The sequence below is a fragment of the Ambystoma mexicanum genome, chromosome 6p (assembly GCF_040938575.1).
Source record: "Ambystoma mexicanum isolate Mex_15411 chromosome 6p, UKY_AmexF1_1, whole genome shotgun sequence".
Taxonomy (NCBI): Eukaryota; Metazoa; Chordata; class Amphibia; order Caudata; family Ambystomatidae; genus Ambystoma; species Ambystoma mexicanum.
The window spans coordinates 1,219,310,838-1,219,329,371 of NC_090935.1; the positions used below are offsets into that span (position 1 = coordinate 1,219,310,838).

General features: G+C 46.5%; 1 protein-coding gene across 1 annotated transcript in view; it reads left to right on the top strand.

Annotated features, from left to right (window-relative positions):
- The first annotated feature begins 1,431 nt into the window (after positions 1-1,431).
- Positions 1,432-18,534, top strand: part of RASEF (RAS and EF-hand domain containing) — a 706,663-nt gene continuing 689,560 nt past the window's right edge. Inside the window, exon 1 of the mRNA XM_069625884.1 lies at positions 1,432-2,975. Coding sequence (XP_069481985.1) covers positions 2,608-2,975 — 368 coding nt within the window. The 5' untranslated portion in view covers positions 1,432-2,607. The remainder of the gene's footprint in view (positions 2,976-18,534) is intronic.

The following is an 18,534-nucleotide window of genomic DNA, read 5'->3' on the forward strand; positions in this document are numbered from 1 at the left end:
ACGCTAGGAAGTCAGTCTTTCATAATATACCGTAGAGCTCACGGGATCCCCCCCTACCCTGCATGCCCCCCTGGAGGTACTGGTGAGCAGGGAGTGCTCTTCTCTCAGCTAATCAGACCAGATGGCCTTGCCCCAGCCAGCAACAGAGTGGCAGCACCCAGCCCGGGTAGGCAGAAGGAGAGGCTGGGGCTTGCATGTGGATGGCGGCTTAAGTCCCTGGGGAATGGAGCTGGCAGCATAGGTCCTGGAGCAAAGACAGCGACTTTAAGATCTATACCCAGATGACAGCACTAACGCTGTCATGGCTGGTGGGGCAAGACTGGGCATCTGGCTGTGGCTGTCGGACAAGATGGCCCAAATCCCAGCTGGCCCGGCTGACACCAGTATTTGTAGCGGCATTTTTGTGGGAGCTTAATAGACGATGAAGGGAAATGTCTTCCTGCAGAGTGGCTGAGTGGCACAGGCAGTGGAGGTCTCCTCTGCAACCTGACCAGGGTCCCAGGAACATGGCAAGCCAACCCCCTAAGGTGGCTAGAGGGCCTAGTGCAGGTGGGACCGAACAGACCTGTGTGCAGGGCAAGGCTTACTCGGGCCCCACATTTGAGGTCCAGGCGGGACATGGGGTCCAGCAGGAGTCCCAGGGAGAGCTACCTCAACCAAGCTATCCTTGGGCACCAGGATCGATACAAGCGGGCAGCCACCTATCCCAGCAGTGCTCCTTACGCACCATGGAGGGGGTTTTGGCCCTCTTTGGAGGGCAACGTTCTAACTCTGGCCACGGGCAGCTAGGGGTGCTACCCCCACCCTTGGGCACCAGTCCCTGATGTGGGGCAGTCACACCGTGCCTAGCAACAGTCATCACGTGACCGAGGAGGGGCTCCAGCCTCCTCCCAATGGTTAAGCTCTAACACGTTGAGGCCAGAGTCCTCAGAGGGCCGTTGGCTGCACCCCCGTCCATAGCCGCTCACCTTCCCCATAACTTCCAAGTTTCCCAGTTCCAGGCGTGACACCTCGAGCCAGTCCTAATTTTTGTTTCCAATCGCATGCTTTTTGCCATTGAAAGGATGGACATCCAAGTCCCAGCATGCAATTGAAAAAAAAAAACAGGACTGGCTCGTGAAGTCTCCCGTGAAAGTGGGCTACTTGGCAGCTATGGTTACTGTATTTCACGTTTGTCTAGCTCTGCTCCTGCTCCATTCTGGTACTAACACTTGTCTCTTGTTACACAGTCCAGTTAAATCGGTACTGCATAGCTGTGAAGTTCAGAAAACAATCGGTGAGGCAGCCATAAAACGTCCAATCCTGCTCAGGTGGCAGTGAGTGCTGAAGAACAGGACTCCGGCCTCCACGGGAGAAAGCTGGGCAGCGGGCCAGGCACACGAGAGAGGAGGAGGGGTGGAAGCGGGGAAGCATGAGCCCGCTTTCTCTCTCATTCTCTCTCGCAAACGGCTCCGCATTCAGACACGAAACAAGAGCGCAGAAGCGGAAAAACAAACCCCTGGAGCATGTTTGCACAACTGGGCAAGTGGAAGCCGGTGCACCGTAACGCAGAACTTTCTGCCATTCTGTGAGATAGACCAAAGGCAACGATTTGAAGGAAACGTGTGTGGTGCCGATTGCCGGGCTTTCGGTTAATTGAAACTTACAGGATACAGACATCGTTAACCCTTTCTGCGTCCGGGCACCTGGCCATTGTTTCACTTGATGTGCCTGTGAGTCCATCGCTCGCTTCTGTGGGGGAAGCCTGGCGTCTGCGCTTTCTTCATGTTCGTCCAACTCACTTTGCCTGTTTATTTGCAGTTCGTATTTCCCGTGCGTGCTTCTGCACCCCGCTTTTTTAATACTCATACACGCAAACTGTCACTGTGCCTTTGATTTCTCGTTCCCACACTTGTCATTCTAAATCCCTCATGTGTTAACCCACTTTAAGACTATCTTGTGAGGCGTCTCTGTTTATTTAATGCCACTATTCCTGCAGTGACTTTACCTTTGTGTGTTTTCTGAGTGCCATTCTTTACCTGTGGTCACTTTGCACTGCCCTCCTGCTCCCCTCCCCCCTGTCTGCCAGGGTGCCAGTACTTGCAGGTACTCCATATGGTACTCTCTCCGTTCACTTGGTGGCACATTAGGCGACTGGGACTAGTGTGACCCCTCTGTCGGGTGTCTGGGTTACACAGTATTCTTGTGGTGGCTGTGTCTCTTTGTGGTTTCGGGGTGTCACTCGTTGCCTGTGGGCACCGTGCCCATTCCTCTCTTCACTGGTTGTCGGCGTGTCAGCGACAGTCATATGCTTTGCTCTCTGCGTCCTTGTCGCCTCTTGCCTCTGGCTGCCTCTCTTTGCCTGCGACTGGTCGCTGTACCTTTCTGGTTTACGTCTGCACTTGTGCTGGTGTCAGTGTAATGCCCCGTCCGCTGGCGCCAGAGCCCCTTCTCCCCGGCGGCATTGTGGCACACTCTCTGGTGACTGGCATCTCTCCTCTGTACGGTCTTCACTGGTCCCCATTTCCTGGCTTTACACAGACTCTTTGCCAGGTGGTATAGGGAGCTTTGTGCCAAGAGGCTCCCCCATACTGCCCTCACTGATACCTCTACCCCAGCCCCCCCTGGATGGAAGGAGGGGAGAGTGAAGTGTCCAGGCTGCGCGCCCTCTTCCTCTCCTGCGACGCCAACCGCTCAGGGCGCATTGAGCGGGAGGACTTCGCCTCTCTGTGCGCCGAGCTCCGGGTCAGCCCGGAGGAGGCCGAGGCCGTCTTCCAGCGCCTGGACACCGACCGCGACGGCGCCATCACCTTCCAGGAGTTCACCATGGGCTTTCACGGCACGCGCGGCTCCCCCTGGCTGCGCAGGGGGGTCACCGGAGCTGGCGCAAGGGTCCCCCGCGAGATGGAAGAGGAGGAGCAGAACGGGGACCCCTTCAGCCCAGCCTGGGAGGACTTCCAGCTCAGGCTCGGGGAGGAAGCCACGTACATCCCAAGGTAAGACGCGGCTGCTGGCCACGCCGCTCATGAAATCAGCTGGACAGCTGTGGCAATAGAGTGCAAGGAGCAGATTGTGGCGCAGTGGCCGCAATAATTTGGGCTCGCATAAAAAAGTTAAATACCACTGGTCAGGAAAAGTCAGTAGGTTTAGAGAAAGGCGGTGGGAAAGGGGATGGGAATTTCAGAAATTGTACTAACTGCAGGTTGCATGGTAGCTGCCATTATTCTTATTGAACAGGACGCATTTTAGTCCAACGGAATAGATGCGAGAGACCCAGATTGATGACGCAACATCAGGGCCGTTGCCAAATGACGGATTTGAACTTTCATGTTTGGGATGTAAAACAATACCAATAAAATGTTCTCTTTGAAAATGGAAATACTTATACCGAGTACAGTGTTAAAGAGGTTGCAAACGCTTTGAATTACAAGTAGAGGGGGAAGTACATACCATAGAAGGCACAATTCTGCTGTTGAGGGGAGGGAGCAGAGAAACGTGACCAACTGACAGCTTATAAATACACATATCCAGGGGTGACTGGGAACCAATAGAGGCCCTGGGAATAATTGTGAAAGTGGCCCGATATTTCACATTTTCAGCAAATCCAACCCTTTTCCTGTGAGAAAATGTGGAACTAAAACACAAAAGGTGCCCCAGGTGCAGAGCCCTACCAGGAAATCACCAGAGTTCCTATAGGCCACTCCACCCCTGCACACATCATGCCAAACTTCCCGAGTCCACGTTATGAAAAGAAAGCAAGACGTTGGCCCATTTTAGAAGTGCTATTTGCACATGTGTAAAATTTACCCGATTCACAAAAAGAATATCAGTTGAAGTTCCTCACGTTCAATTGAGCATTTTTGAATTTGCACCGCAGCCACCATGCGACCGATACACAACGGTGTGAGCAATTTGCACTTTTGCTTCCTTTTGTGAATCGGGTGTATTTAACGTGTGGGTGAGCTACACACCTGAAACGGGTGTAGGTGCTTTTATTTTGTCTCTCACCCTTCCTACACCTGAAAGGAACTTCGTGAACTGCTGGATGCTGTTGTCTCTTTAGCTGCCGATCACTGGGCGTGCCCAAGGGAAGGCTCTGTTTGCAGAACGCTTAAGGGTGATGGTATGTGTTACAGGGGCATGTTGTGCCCGCAGCAGGCACCCATTGTAGAAGTGTGCTTCTACCCCACATGTGACAAGTAGAACCCACCCCCTGTGTGTGTCCTAAACAAAAACTCCTCACTATATGCAAGTTCAATTCGCTGGCATAACACATGTAATGAAACAGTTGGATATACAGTTATTCAAACTGCCGAAAATTAAACATATGCATGCTTAATTTCTCTAAATCTGAAACATATTTTAAAGAAAATGTGTTGATTAAAACACCGTGAGCAGACATTTTTTTGCAACCATGCTAACAACAGATTTCACAGCTTAGTTACATAACCAAAGTTCCACAAAATGAATACTGCCATCTCAATAGGAATCTATTTCCTCATCCCTAAATCCTTATTGGGACAACAATACATGTCACGACTGCAATATGCATACTAAAATGGTCCTATTGTCCAAATCTCTGATGATGTCAATTTTTTCCCAAGGAGGCTTAAAGATCTGCCCGACATGTTTCATTCCTTGTCAGCAATTGAGGAACTTCTTCATCGGCGGCAGGCATATGTGGCATCACATCTATAAGGAAGCAAGCACATATTTATATGAGACTTGATTACAACGGTTCCATGTGATAATGTCCCCGCAAAACTATCGCCATGCAAAAAAACGCTGAAAAATGGCAGTTTTTTGTGGGGACATTATTACATGGAACATGCGGGGGACACCCCGCAACCACCAAACCTTTTTTTTTTCTTCATGGGGAGCGGGGGACACCCCCGCAACCCCCGCTGCCCCTGTCCCCATATATATGGTCACCCAAATAATATCGTCATGACTTTTTCCCGGCGATATTATTTACGGTGACCATATATATGGGGATAATATTACCTGATACCATTATAACCATAAGGGAGGGTTATTCTAAGATGCCTAGTTATCCACAGACACTTGGTAGAACTGAGCTCATTCCTCTGTGTTGAATGTAACTCCCTCCTTGGGACATTCCCATGTAGGTCTGTCATCACTCCTCTCATGGATCTGGGTGCATAGAACTGTGTAGTCATGCATCGTGAATCATAGAGACAATTATAACTTGTAGCCAGTGATACGACCTGGGCACCCTTCTATCATTGTACCCCGAAGTTATTCTTGCTATAATCAATTTTTGTGGCTCATTGTAGTGGTTCTATGTTGGAACAACACAATTTTTGTTTTGCGGATAAAAACAACTACATTTGTTTACCGTTTTTTTTTACTGCATAATGTGGGGGGGAGAAGATCCCCGTTCACTTCTCACCACCAACCCCACTTTCCATATACCTAACCCCAACCCCCGCATCTACCGATTTGCATAATAAATGCAGTAAATAAATGTGGTTAAAAAGAATTCTTATTTTTACCTGTGACTGACATGGCGAGTATCCATTATAGTTACTCTCTGGCCATTCTGGTGCCTGGCATTCTGTCTCTCAGCTGTCTGATTAGACAGGGGGCGCTCAGTCGTTCTAAGTACGAGTGCCCTCTGTGGTTCTGCCTTGAAGGGTAAAAGAGATAGTTGCTAGTGTTACCGATCTCTTATCTGCAATTTTAACTCAAATTATTTAAGAGATTCAATATGTTTCCTCATTGAACCCCATTTCCGCTCAGTAACCCATTAGGAGATCCCCTCCTGTGGCGGTGTATTCCTCGTGTTCTCTTTGGTATCTAGCATGGACATACTTTTGATCTATGGCACCATTATATTTATGAAACGACATCATGCGGTAAAAGCGTAATGCCACATGAGGACATCATGCGCACTGTGCGAGGGCATACAGAATGTTGCCCAGTGCTGGATTTAGCGGTGGCAGCACCCTGGGCGGTTTAAGAAAAATGTGGCACACCCACCCTCCCTGCACCAATTTTTTTTTTAACTCCCTGCTCCGCCGCCTGAGCACGGGGTTAATCACTGGAAAAGGGCGCTCATGCTAGTGCATGAGCGCCCTATTCTAATGAAAACTGCCTTACTCCCGCGTCGGAGTGGGAGGTAATCATCTCAATAGGATTCTGATGCAAAGCATCAGCACCCTATTGTTATTAAATGTGCCCCGCCACCGCAGGCACATTTAATAACAAAAGGGTTCCTGTCGCGCTTACTCCCACTACACAAGCTCGGGAGAGCCCTTGAAGGACTGCACCGAGCTGGCGTAGTGGGAGGCTAATGGTGCTATGGGGGGCTATGGCGCCCAAGGCGGTCGCACAGCCTGCCCTGCCCTAAGGCCGGCCCTGATGTCGCCCATATCTCCCTACATCATAAGGAAGTGGATTCCAATGGTGAAAAGAGAGACTATGCCCACCTCTCCAGAGGATAATACATCCAAAGTGTATGATTGATATTTAATGCCATATATTCACGATGTATATTACTGGTAACAATGTTGTACTCAAGTTGAAACATGGCGAATAAATCAGGTTCAATTAAGCATGTGACTTTGGTTAAAAAACTGCTGTTGTTCAATTCTAGAGAGGATTTTGTCTGCTACTTCCATAGTCTCCTGAGAGATTTTTTTAAAGAACTGGCCACTGTATTTTGTCCGCTGTATGATGTTTTGCCATAAAGTGTTGAACTGGGGGTGCTGTACTTATCTGATTACGTATGTAATTCCTACGTTCACATATTCTTGTCTTGAATTTCCTCTGGGCTTTCCCTATGTATAATGAACCACAGCGACACCAAATGACATACACAACCATAGTTTTCTTGGAATTAATAAAGGGTTTCAGCCTCCACAGATGCTTTAAGCCAATATCTTCCTCTTGTGATTTCTTTGCGAAACTGCACACAGAACATCTCCTACTAAGGGAGTGTCCTGTGATGGGCGGGTGTCCCGAGAACCGAGTTATCCTTTCCCCCTCCTCAAGGCATCAGCTCGCTTTCTCAACTCACTTTTAATGACTCTGTTTCTGATTGAAGTACTACGTTTAAAGGAAAACATAGGGGGTCATTACAAGGTGGGCGGTAAGGGATACTGGGCACCGGTAAGGAGACCGGTGCAGGTAATCCCTTACCGCCCTATTCCAAGGTCCCTTGGCGGGGACCGTAAGGAACGTGTGGTCTGACCACACGTCCCTTACGGGTCCCGCTAAGAGACCAGGGCGCTAATAACGGGCTTGCAAGTCGCGAGCCCGTTATTAGCGCCCTCCCCATTCCCATTGAACCCTATGGGGGCTCGAATGGGAATGGGGAATGGTCTGTTCAATGGGGATTTACCGGTCCCGCCAGGGTCGGACTACACCGGTAAGTCCTCATTGAACGAGACCGGACACGGGCACGGTATGGGAGGCAGCCATGGAGCTAGTATCTCCATGGCTACCACCCATCTCGTAATGAGGCCCATAGTTTGGTTTAAATCGCTATTCCCATTGTATAGAAAATTCCAGTGTTTGTTAATTACAGACAAATGTATTCATCGACGACATGCTGGTGACGTGGGTGGGTCCAGAAGGTGAGGTGTCTACGTTTGTGCTTTAGATCCATCCTCTTTATTGCTATCTGAAATTCTCCTTAACTATACGCAAAAATTCGTTAGCAGTTGCATGTTTCTTTAAATCAAATACTCATCCATATTTTACATAATTAATTGGGTTGATTACTTGTGATAAAACTTATTTTTTATATCATTGCCTTTGCAGGTCTTTATTTTGTGTTCTACTACTGTATGAATGTATGAATTTAAACTTTTAAAATGTTGTAAAGGTTTATTTGTTAAACCATAAACAATAAAAAAAATAAGCAAATATGAAGTGAACTTCTAGACCTAACACTATATAAGAGTGAGCAAAGGTTTGGAGTCAATCGATTCCATATAACAACACATTTGAATACTGTACTCGGACACAAATCCTTCCAGCCTCATAGCTTGAAGGATAACCTACCTTACGTCCAACTTGTATGCATCTATCAGACCAGTACTAAGAGAGAGCAGTGACTTCAATGAAGAAGCCCTGTGCTTGCCTTGGAGACAGTGGCTGCTATGCAGCGAAACTTATAAAAAGCTCTATTAAAAGGGCTCAAAGCAATAACAGGCAGAGCCATTTGGAAGGCAAGAACATTGAAAGATGAACGTTTGGTTTTTGTTAGCATGTACAGTACCTAATCCTTAGACATTAGGTGAATTCTTCTTGACCTATCTGGGGTAGGAGTTCATTATGTAGTGTATGAGAGGTTTATTGCATCCCTCCTCCTAGCCGTGGCCAGATTAACCTTTGTGGCCATCTTTCCAGGATCCCTCTTCCTATTGAGCACCCATTGTAGCAGTGTTCGTACTCTTTGCAGAGGGCCGAGGGGACTCACTTCTGATTTGAACCATGCATTGCTGGAGGGCTGTGCAGCACTGCAAATGACGTGCGGGCCAGCCCACCTGCATACATTAGCACCAGGAGTGTACCCTCAAAGCTAATGTTGAACTGACTCTTGGCCGCCCCGTGGCTGCTGCTAGTGCGTATATAAGTGATAGGCCCTGAAACGGGCCGTCATTGTGGAACGTCTAGAAAAAACAAAAAGCACTTCTGTCCCTGTTTGCGGGGCAGAAAGGCAAATGGTGCTTCATACCGTTGCTGTGCCACTGAAAAAAGCATGACATGGTCAGAAATGAGCCCATTCAAACATGTGACAGGGAAAGCTTCTGTGTCCTGGTGATTTCATACTGCATCTTGTTTATTAATTCCATGCACACTTTAAAATGCCCTGAAATGCCACATGAATTGCACATTTTTTGCCAAGGTGGTGAAACTGGAAATCGAAACGTACTCGTGTATGACGTGCACACTTGTGAAAGGGGCACAACCTTTTTGGTGCAGGTCGAGCAGATGCGCTACTTTTGAGACTCAGGCTCAGAGTCTCAGTGCATGTTGGTTTTTACCTGGCACTGAACTGTCACACACCTGCCATAAGCTGCCTGGTTATTTCCATCAGTCCTGGAGCCTCAGCAGAGGGGCATTGTGTATTTCGGTGGAAAGACTCACTTTCCATCGTATTAAAGGAAAAGATATGCTGTGTCAGGTTGGTCCCGGGGCTACAGCAGAATCTATACTGTGCACTGGCACAGCTTCTCTACCGCTGTCTGGATCAAGCCTATGGGGGCTTTGCAGCATGCTTCGATGTTTGAAAGTTATCTATAGCGCTAACCAGGGACAGGATCAGGGCCTTTCAACTCTTTCAAATGAAAGGGACCTCGAGCCTTGGGATGGTGGGGGTGGGCAGCAACTGCCCCCATGTTGCCAGTCAGCAGTCTTGTGACACAACAATATATTCCTTTCTCTATTTTCAGTCTGGGGCTTAAAATGTGCAAGCTGGGTTTCCTCGAGCCCTTCAGGCCGTCACTTCCCACGGGATATACAGAAGTGTTATCACCTCATTGCCTTCTAACACTGGTCTCTCCACATCAGCCCTTTGCTGACAAAGAAGGGGTTATAGTTCTTCAGTGGGCATTTGGGGCCCGATTCATGGAACTATTTGCGCTGTGGGGTGCATTCAAAGGCCCCAAACTGAAGGTCCCTTTCACATGACAAGCAGGATTTTATCAACACTGACACCAAAACGGCTTTGCACGTGTGGCTGCGAGTGAAAGCTGAAGGTCCCTTTCACATGAAAAGCAGGATTTTTAAACACTGACTCAAAAACGGCTTTGCATGTGTATTTTTCAAATAAAAAACTGAAGGGGCATCTTGAAAAGGCCTACCAGTCATTACCAAAGGAAAAGCAGCATTTTAAGTCACATAGCTAGAAGAAAATCAAAGGTCCCTTTCACATGAAAAACAGAATGTTTAAACACTGACACACAAAAACGGCTTTGCTTGTGTGTTTGCAGTTTAAATGTGAAAAATGTACCACTGCTAACAGAAAAATGTCAGGGAAAAAGACATTGGGACTCATTACAACCCAGCCGGTCCAGAAAGAACGGTGACGGTAAAACCGTCGCCACCGTTGTTTCCAGACCAGCTGATTCAGAGACCTGCAGGCGGGAGGTGTCACTCCCGCCAGGTCTGACCTGGTGAGATTAACACCACCCGCCTACAGGCGGACATGGAAACACCGGCTCTGTCATAGACGGAACCAGTGTTTCCATGGTCCCCATCCCCATGGAGTCCTACGGGACTCCATGGGAATGCAGATTTACAGAATTCCGCCTCCAGAATTACTGGGTCACCTGGGTTGTAATGCCCCGGTGATTCCGGCAATCACGGAGACGGAATGGTATTACGGGTCTGGCGGCAGCCTGCCGGTTTTTCCGGCACAGCTACCGCTGGACTCGTAATGAGGCCCATTGTGTGTGTTGACAAAAAGTAATGTGTATTATGTTTTGCATGCAAAATATCAGCAGACATTTGAAAAGAAAAGCCCATTTTGTTTTCCATGGAAACGTTTCTGTAGGCCAGAGGCAAACCCTTTTGCTGGCTGTGGGAGACATGTCACAGAGAACTCCCCCACTGGAAGGCTGTCATCCATGTACCTGTCTTCTGTTTTATTATGCATAGGTCATGCTCCATGTAACCCAAGAGCACGCCCGCATACTTCTGTAACAAAGACATCTTCCTGCAACAGCGCCTCGATGCCTTTGGGCTGTAGTGCGCTTTACAAATACAAATAAACTAATAAATAAATAAAAACAACTGCCATACAATGTCGCCATCCTGAAAGGTGTTGTCCCTGTGCAGAGACAACTGGCCTTGATTGGAGCATGACCAAAATGTAGACAGAAGATGTGAAAACAGGGCGCTACAATTAAGAGAGGCTGAATCTCCAACTTCAAAGAGCAAGCTTCCAACACAAAGAAACTGATAGCAAAAAAATAATACTGGTTACAGGCGGGACCATTGAGAACAAATGGCCTGGAGGCAGCAGAATTGCCATTTGTCCCACATGAAGATTTACTATTAATTTAAAAGGACTATTATCATTTAGGCCTTTGTCCCAGCAACCATAAGTCAGATTTTCTTCATTTATGTGGCATTTATAAGGTAATTCCCAGGCAATTTGGGGGATCTAAGATTCCTCCACCTACCACACAGGGAACTGTAATGGCCATCTAAAATGGGTTTCTGGCTGATCGGAAAATGTTCCAAATTTGGGAGTTGGTGAACGGTTGGAGGGTAGAATTAGGAATATGGGGAATAAATTACATTGTTCTAACAATTATGCATTTGGTGAAAATGGCAGAAAAGTGCCACATGGCCGTGCAAAAGGATGCTGACCTGGGTGTCATCTTATTGAAATCCCCATGATTCACCGAATCAGAATATATATATATAACGGCAGTTGCAAGTACAATTATGAGGTTTTGCCACATAACTAAATTTTTTTCAAAAATTGGAATAAGAACAAACAGGGAATACAAATGGGATCTGCCATATGTTGCTCAAGACCCCTAAACCAATCTTGAGAGGGTGGCTGGATGTGGGAGTCGAGAGAAGGGTAAATGTCCCATCCTAGTTTCGAGAACTCTTGCAGGGTACTTCCCCAAGATTGTAAACTTGATGGTGTCATTGCTACTATATAAGGGGGACTCCACTGGGAGGAAGAGGGAGAGCTGTGAAAATGTATCATCAGGAGGGCTGCTGAAACTTACCACCTGAGAGCTGCAAGGAAACACCAGAGGAGATGGCTGAAAGGGTATCTGGGTGGAGCTGTCTACTTCTAGTAAGGCCTAAAAGCTAACTGGGTCTTATGGTGGAGAGCCTGAGACCATCCTCGAGAGTGGAGTGACCAGACCCCTGCCCTATCTTTTCAAAGTATCTTGAAACATAGCTGGCTTTCCTGCATTTTAAACAGAGGCTTTCTATGTAAGTAGAACTGAGACCTGGGAAACCAAAGGGTGGGGGAATCTGCTTGTCTGAAATCCTTTCACTTTATAGTGGGTGGGGTAGGGGGAACTGTGTAGATCCTTAGCCTACTTAACTAAAAAGATTAATTTATTAATTCCCCATTTGGTGGAACACTACAGGGTGATTTTTGTTAAAATTCAAAATTAACTAAGCTCACTTCCCAGTGTGCGCTGAAAAACTATAGCCTATAATTTAATTGGGTAATCATTTATGTCCTGTTGACCCCGACTTCTTTAAGGAAGAGGGGTGTCTTCGTTCTTAAATCAGTCCAATCTTTTTGTCCAGCCATTAAGTGGGGGGAAGCTGAAAACCCAAAATTCGCAAATCATCACAATCTTTACCATCCAGCTTCCCCAACACAGGCCTTCCAGTGTACAGGGTGGATTCGGGAGGGGGCGAGGGGAGTGAAGATCCTAAAATTCCCAAATCATAATTTTTTTTCTGTCAGGTTTCCCCAACCCAGACCATAGTAGGGGGGGGGGTCTGAAAAGCAAACCACTAAATAACCCTGTGTTTATTTTAAAGCGAAGGTGTGGGTGGAATAATAATTGCCATACGCATTTGCACACATTTGTAAACATAAACTGCTAGACTTATAAGCGTGCAAGGAAAATATAAATTGCACAGAATTGCATCTATCAATGTGTTCACTGACCAGTGCTAATTATTTTTTGAAGTGTAATTTGTAGAAAATAAAGAATAGTGATTTGTGTTATTTTCAACTCACGTTTGTGCTTTATTTGTGCCACAAATATAGTGGTGTTTGACCTTTCAGCGCGAGTTTCATTTAATCCAAATAAACCTAAACATATTCCTTGTACACCAGCCTGGTTTTTGGCTTATTGGTAGCTCAGGGGGAGGTATCCAAGGGGTATTAGATGAATTGGAGATATGGCTGAATAAAAGACCCCGTTAAACAGTTTGTTGCATGACACATTGAGTGGGGAGGGAAGTAACTTCCCGTGTTGCGAGTGCCCTCTCAATAAATGTATTTATTTACTTATTGTTTGCTAATAAGGTGCTTATACAATAAGAATATACTGTTTCAAAGCGTCCATGGGGCAGGGAGGGAGGGAGAGTGGGAAGTACATTACAACAATTACAACACAATATTTAAGAGCAGAGGGGGAAGAGGGAGGGGGGCAAACATACTATGCCTTGTGAGTATTCAGAACGTGCAAGTGCAGAAGGAAGAGGGAATAAGTGCTGGGGAGTCCGAGCCCATGGGTGAGCCATGGACGAAGTGCTAGAATGTTGGCTGGTCTCTCAATAAACCTTTACAGCACAGTAAATGGGGACTTTGCGCACCAAACTGCGTGCAAAATCCCATTTGTTGATTCATGGAATCCACTGCGTGGCACTTTTTCGTACCTTGCAGGGACTTCACGCAGGCTCTTCATGTCTCTGCGAGCGGCTGAGTCCCTTTGCGTGAGACACAACGCAGAGCATGGGTGTGGCTTGTACAGAGGGCAGGGAAGGGGGCAGAACTCATAACATGAGGAAGAACAAGGGAAAATATAGACGCTATGAGAGATGGCCTGCGCAGGCAGTCCATTGTACGCCCAGCAAAGCACGGAATGATAAGTATTCATGGATCCAACCGCGCAAACTCTCAGCAGGGAAATGGCCATGCAAAGCCATCATCCGATCTGCCACCCGCAGGCAGGCGTACAGACACCTACGCATGGGAATCACTGCACAGAGGTGAGATTGGGTGTCGGACTTAGGGGTGCGTGTATAGAGCTGGTGTTCCGGAATAACTTAAGGGTGTGTGTACACAGTGTAGTGGGGTGCAGGAACGGTTTACAGTGGTTTGCACGCAGAATTTCAGAGTTTTATCAGAATTAAAATAAACTGTATGCATGTTGTCAGGGTGCCGTTAACAGTTACGGGGGACTACACACAAGGTCCCCGAGATGCAGACCTGCTTATGGGGGAACCACCACACTGTTTTAAGGCTGCATGTATCTGTGCCCGGGGGGCACACAAAGGTAGCTGTTTCTGGATATTTTTGCTTTGTGTGAGGGCGTTCCTGCCACGACTGGCAAATACTGTTACTTTTCGCAAATAATTCCATCAATACATGGAGTGTGTAGGAAAACCGCTGCGTGCAGACTCATGCAGACTCGTTCTCGATGCGTGGGCTCTGCGCTCTATTCCATGAATCAGGCCCTTAGTGTTTAAGATCTCTGCTGGCTAGCTGTCTGGTGATAATTATTGGCTATTAACCTTATCTTTGTCGCCATTGTAAATGTATGCGGCTCAGTGGTGCCTTAGACTGTTTTCAATCTAAGCAGTGGGCCCCCAACCATCAGGTTGAAATGGGCCCCCAAACATCTTCAAGCGGACCAGCCGTTAACATTCAACCTTGGAACTGCTTCAAAGCTCTTTCAAAAACTGCAGCACATACAAGAACAATGGAAAGTAAGGTAACCATACATAATACAAGAGTTAGGCATTTCTATATTTAAAGCACGTTTTCATTTTGCACCATCTGCCAATTACACACGTCATGCCTAACTCTAGTTTACAATCCAATCTTTACAAGGAGAACAAGCCGAAATGTGTCTCACCGTATCCGGGACAGTGTGTCCTGCTTCTGTATATGCCAGGGTGGTTCACAAATCAGAGTGTCACGAACAAAAAAAAATTGGAACTGGCACTGAATCCACTGCCTGTATTTTAAGTACCTCTCAGTAAAGGAATATCACAAGTGAGAGGGCAGGTACATCTTTCAAGATTGAATAAGTACTTTCTGTAGATCTTTTCTGCAGTGCCCTAGATGTTCCGGAAGTCGATAATTGTGGTGGGAAAAATATCTGCTGGTGGAATGCAATTGTAGATTCTGTCACAATTCCTCACTTCCAAATGTGTGTAAATCCCACTGATGACGCTGCTTCGATGGCACAACGTTTTCAGTCAGCATTATGAAAATCGTTGACCAAAAAGGAGCCGAATCAATTAATAACTCCAACTAGGCTGACATTTTCACATGGCTGCTGCAAAAATCGCAGAAAGCAAACTTCAGCCCAAAAATGTGATTTCACAGCATTGGTAAAATGGCATAGGGTGTGTGTTCTTCTGCCAGTCCCCGATTGTATCCACAGTAATGCAATGGGCCACATTACGAGTCCGGCGGTAACCCTGCCAGTGGTACCAGCGGGTTGCCGCCAGACTAAAGAATAAAGGAAATCAGGCGCCGGTAAAATGTAAGTCCCCATTCCCATAGAGTCCGATGCTTCTGTGACCGGTCTGTCTATTGTGGCCGCTGGACCTGGCAGGGTCAGACCTATCGGGCACAGCAGCTCTGGCAGGCAGACTTATAGTTTGCCAGTCTAGAAACAAGGGTGCCGGTTAGCTTAACGGCACTTTTGTTTCCGTACCAGCAAACTTATAATGAGGGTTTTGTACGATCGAACCTAAAAAAAAGGTCCGACCGTACAAAACAACCGAAAAATGCTACCACCAAAGGTTCGAACCCCAAAAGTTCGGCCCTTGGGGGGTAGCATTGCCGGTAAGTAAAAAAAAAGACTGCGGGGGTGTCCCCTGCAACACCCCGCTCACTATACTTGGTGGCATAGTGAGCGGGGTCTTGCGGGGGACACCCCGTAGCACACCCGCAAAAAAAAAATAATTTGAAAAAAAAACAGGTGCTGCAGGGGGGTCCCCTGCAACAGCCCACTCACTATACTTTACAGTGTAGTGAGCAGGGGTTGCGGGGGATACCCTTGCAGCCCCTGTAGTATGTACGTGTGTTTGCATGAGAAAGGTGCAAACTTTTGGTAGTTCACATCTTTCTCATGCGCACATTCTGGCCGCGGCAAAATTAGCCGCGGTCGGATCACTTAGAATCATAATGAGGCCCAATCTGCCAATTTACCCATCCCTATTTGGAACCCCTACACTTAAATACATGCCAAATTCATATTTTTTTAATTGGATTTTCCTAGAATTACTGCATTCAAAAGCCATGCTCAATTAGTGAAGAGCGTACATCTCATTAGTGCAGACTTTCAGGTTGATGTATGTTTTGTTTTTATCAGCCATGTGGCAGCTTGTGCCTGAAGAAGTGTGCACTAAATGTAGAAACATGTCACCTCGAGTATGATAGTCCTGCTACTTGGAGAGCTCGGTTGCAATGTCTTACGCATGGTCAAATTCACCTATATTTAAAAGGTGCAGTGTGTACTCCTGCTTAATTGCACTCTGGGGCATATTTGAGAACACACTAGAATACTACAAACATTGGTCTTGTCATAGCAAAACCTTTCTGAAAGTATTTTGCATACATGCCAACCCTCCCGATTTAGGCGGGAGACTCCCAATTTTAATATTGCTATTTTTCACAGTCTCCCGCCTAAAATAACTGTAGCCCCAATGCATTCCTATGGGGAAATATGCATCTCCCGATTTCCCTGTGGAAATCTCCCTCCCTGGTGCATTTGAATGTTGGCATGTATGATTTTGGAATAGTCTTTAAGACAACGCTTATCCACGTCTATTTTGAATTTTTATAGTGCTCAAACAAGCACCTTGCCAGTTACTTCAAATTTTGTTTTGGAGGCCATATTACCTCTTTTTAAGATGTGAATTTAAACACGGACCAGGAAAAAGCTCCACGTCTCAGCTGGAAAACGTGTTCTTGTCAAACTGCAAATTAATGTTCCTTAGCATTTATTTTTAGTTGATTAAACAGGAACGTTAGGTAGAGCGTTGTCAATAGTGCCTGGATAACTTGCTAGTAATCTTCATTACTCCTAGTCTTCCTCTTCCTCGTCCCAGTATGGCTTTCCCGCCTCACCCTCCCACGCTCTTGAATGGCTCTTTTGAGCAGTTGCTATTTACTGTAGTGGCTCGTGGGAGGTGGGTTGTTATGCCCTCAGATGGGAACTGGAGGGCTAAAGGATCATGAAGGTAGAAAAGGTGTTCCTTTGATAGGTGGGTCCCCTTCTTAATATAATAATGTGATATCTGTGATTTTACATTCACATAATAACATGGAAAAATTCCATCAGAACCATGCCATTTAGCAAAAAAAATGACATCAATAAAGCGGTATGATGAGGTTTTTTTTTTTTGTGCAAATGTAGGGCTTATTTCCGCTTCATTTTCCTGCTGCAAATATAACAGCAAGGTGTGTTTTCCTTGAATCCAGTCAGCATGGCATTTTGACAACAGTGCATTGTTTCCAAGCGGAGACTCAAAGAGAAACACACAGTACGGCCAGGTAACCTGCAGAAAGCCAGGCGGTAAACTCCACCAACTGGTTTCCGAACACGGATGTGATTTCAGTGGAGGCGGCGTTTGTTTGTAAACTGCGTCATTGTAATCCTTGTCTTGGAACTAAAGCGTCACGAGGAATGAGTGTGCGTGTGTGCTTGTATGTTTGCGGGGTGAGGGGCGGTAATGGGGATGAGAAAGAAATAGAGGTTTCAAAAGGAAGATAAATGGAAGGGGAATGGCACCGACACTTTTCTTTGAAGGAAGATTAAGCAATCGTATGTAAAGCAATAATCGTGGCGAATTGCCCACAATGGTATAAATCACAATTTTTCGAATTTCGGATCTGCTGAGTCATCGTTTTGCAGTTTTCTCTCAGCAGTGATAATTCTGCACGAGTGCCTGTGGGACAGGCGGATGCCCTTTGAACTGGTGCTGTTTGCCATACCTGCCCTGAGTGGGGCTCATCTGTAATAGGGCCTTAGTCACAGAAACCCTTCACAATTTTGCATTTGGGGCCCATGTCTGTGTGGCAGGCTAAAGTTCTCAGAACTAGCGGGTAATATGCATGTAGCTTTTGCAGGGATAGCAGCTACACTGTGCATCAGAGGCGTGGGTAAAGGTTGCAGAAGTTATGGTTCAAGTCCTGTCAAACCATTAGATGGAGGGCTGAGGCCTTCATACATTGCAGGATTTCATTCCGGAACATTTATCACTCAAATGCACAATGTCTGATTTCTGAGGCCCACAAGGGCATCTGGGGGGTGCCTGGTAAATGGGTCTGAGACAATTTTCCATTCATAAACTATGGCCTATGGAAAGAATAAAAACTTTCAATCAAATGACATCTTGGATTGGATTACACCCTCCCAAGCTGTTTTTTGTACATGGACACCAGGGAAGTGTTTGGAGGGTTGCCCAGAGCAATGCCAGTGGTTAAGATTCATTCTAATTCTTCCAGCCATCACCTCTTTGTTTGTGCGGGGTTAGATTTGGATCCAGCCATCGATGTAATGTTATGTCTGGATATTCAATCCTTGTACACATGCATACCCCAACAGGCTACCGCAAGTACTTGAAGAAATGTTAATGAAACACAAGGATGATCATCCTGTAAGTAACTCTTTCATTTTATAGCGTACTGAAATGCAACTGACAAATAATTTCTTCCAGTTTCAGGGACAGATTTATTTACAAACAGATGGGATGACTATGGGGGCGGTCATGGACCCCAATGTGTCTAACCTCTATGTAGAGATGTCTGAAGAGACTGTAATATTCACAGAGGCTAACCTGTTTAAACCTCATCTAAACAGATGGTTTAGATATATTGCCAACATTTTTGTACTATGGGAA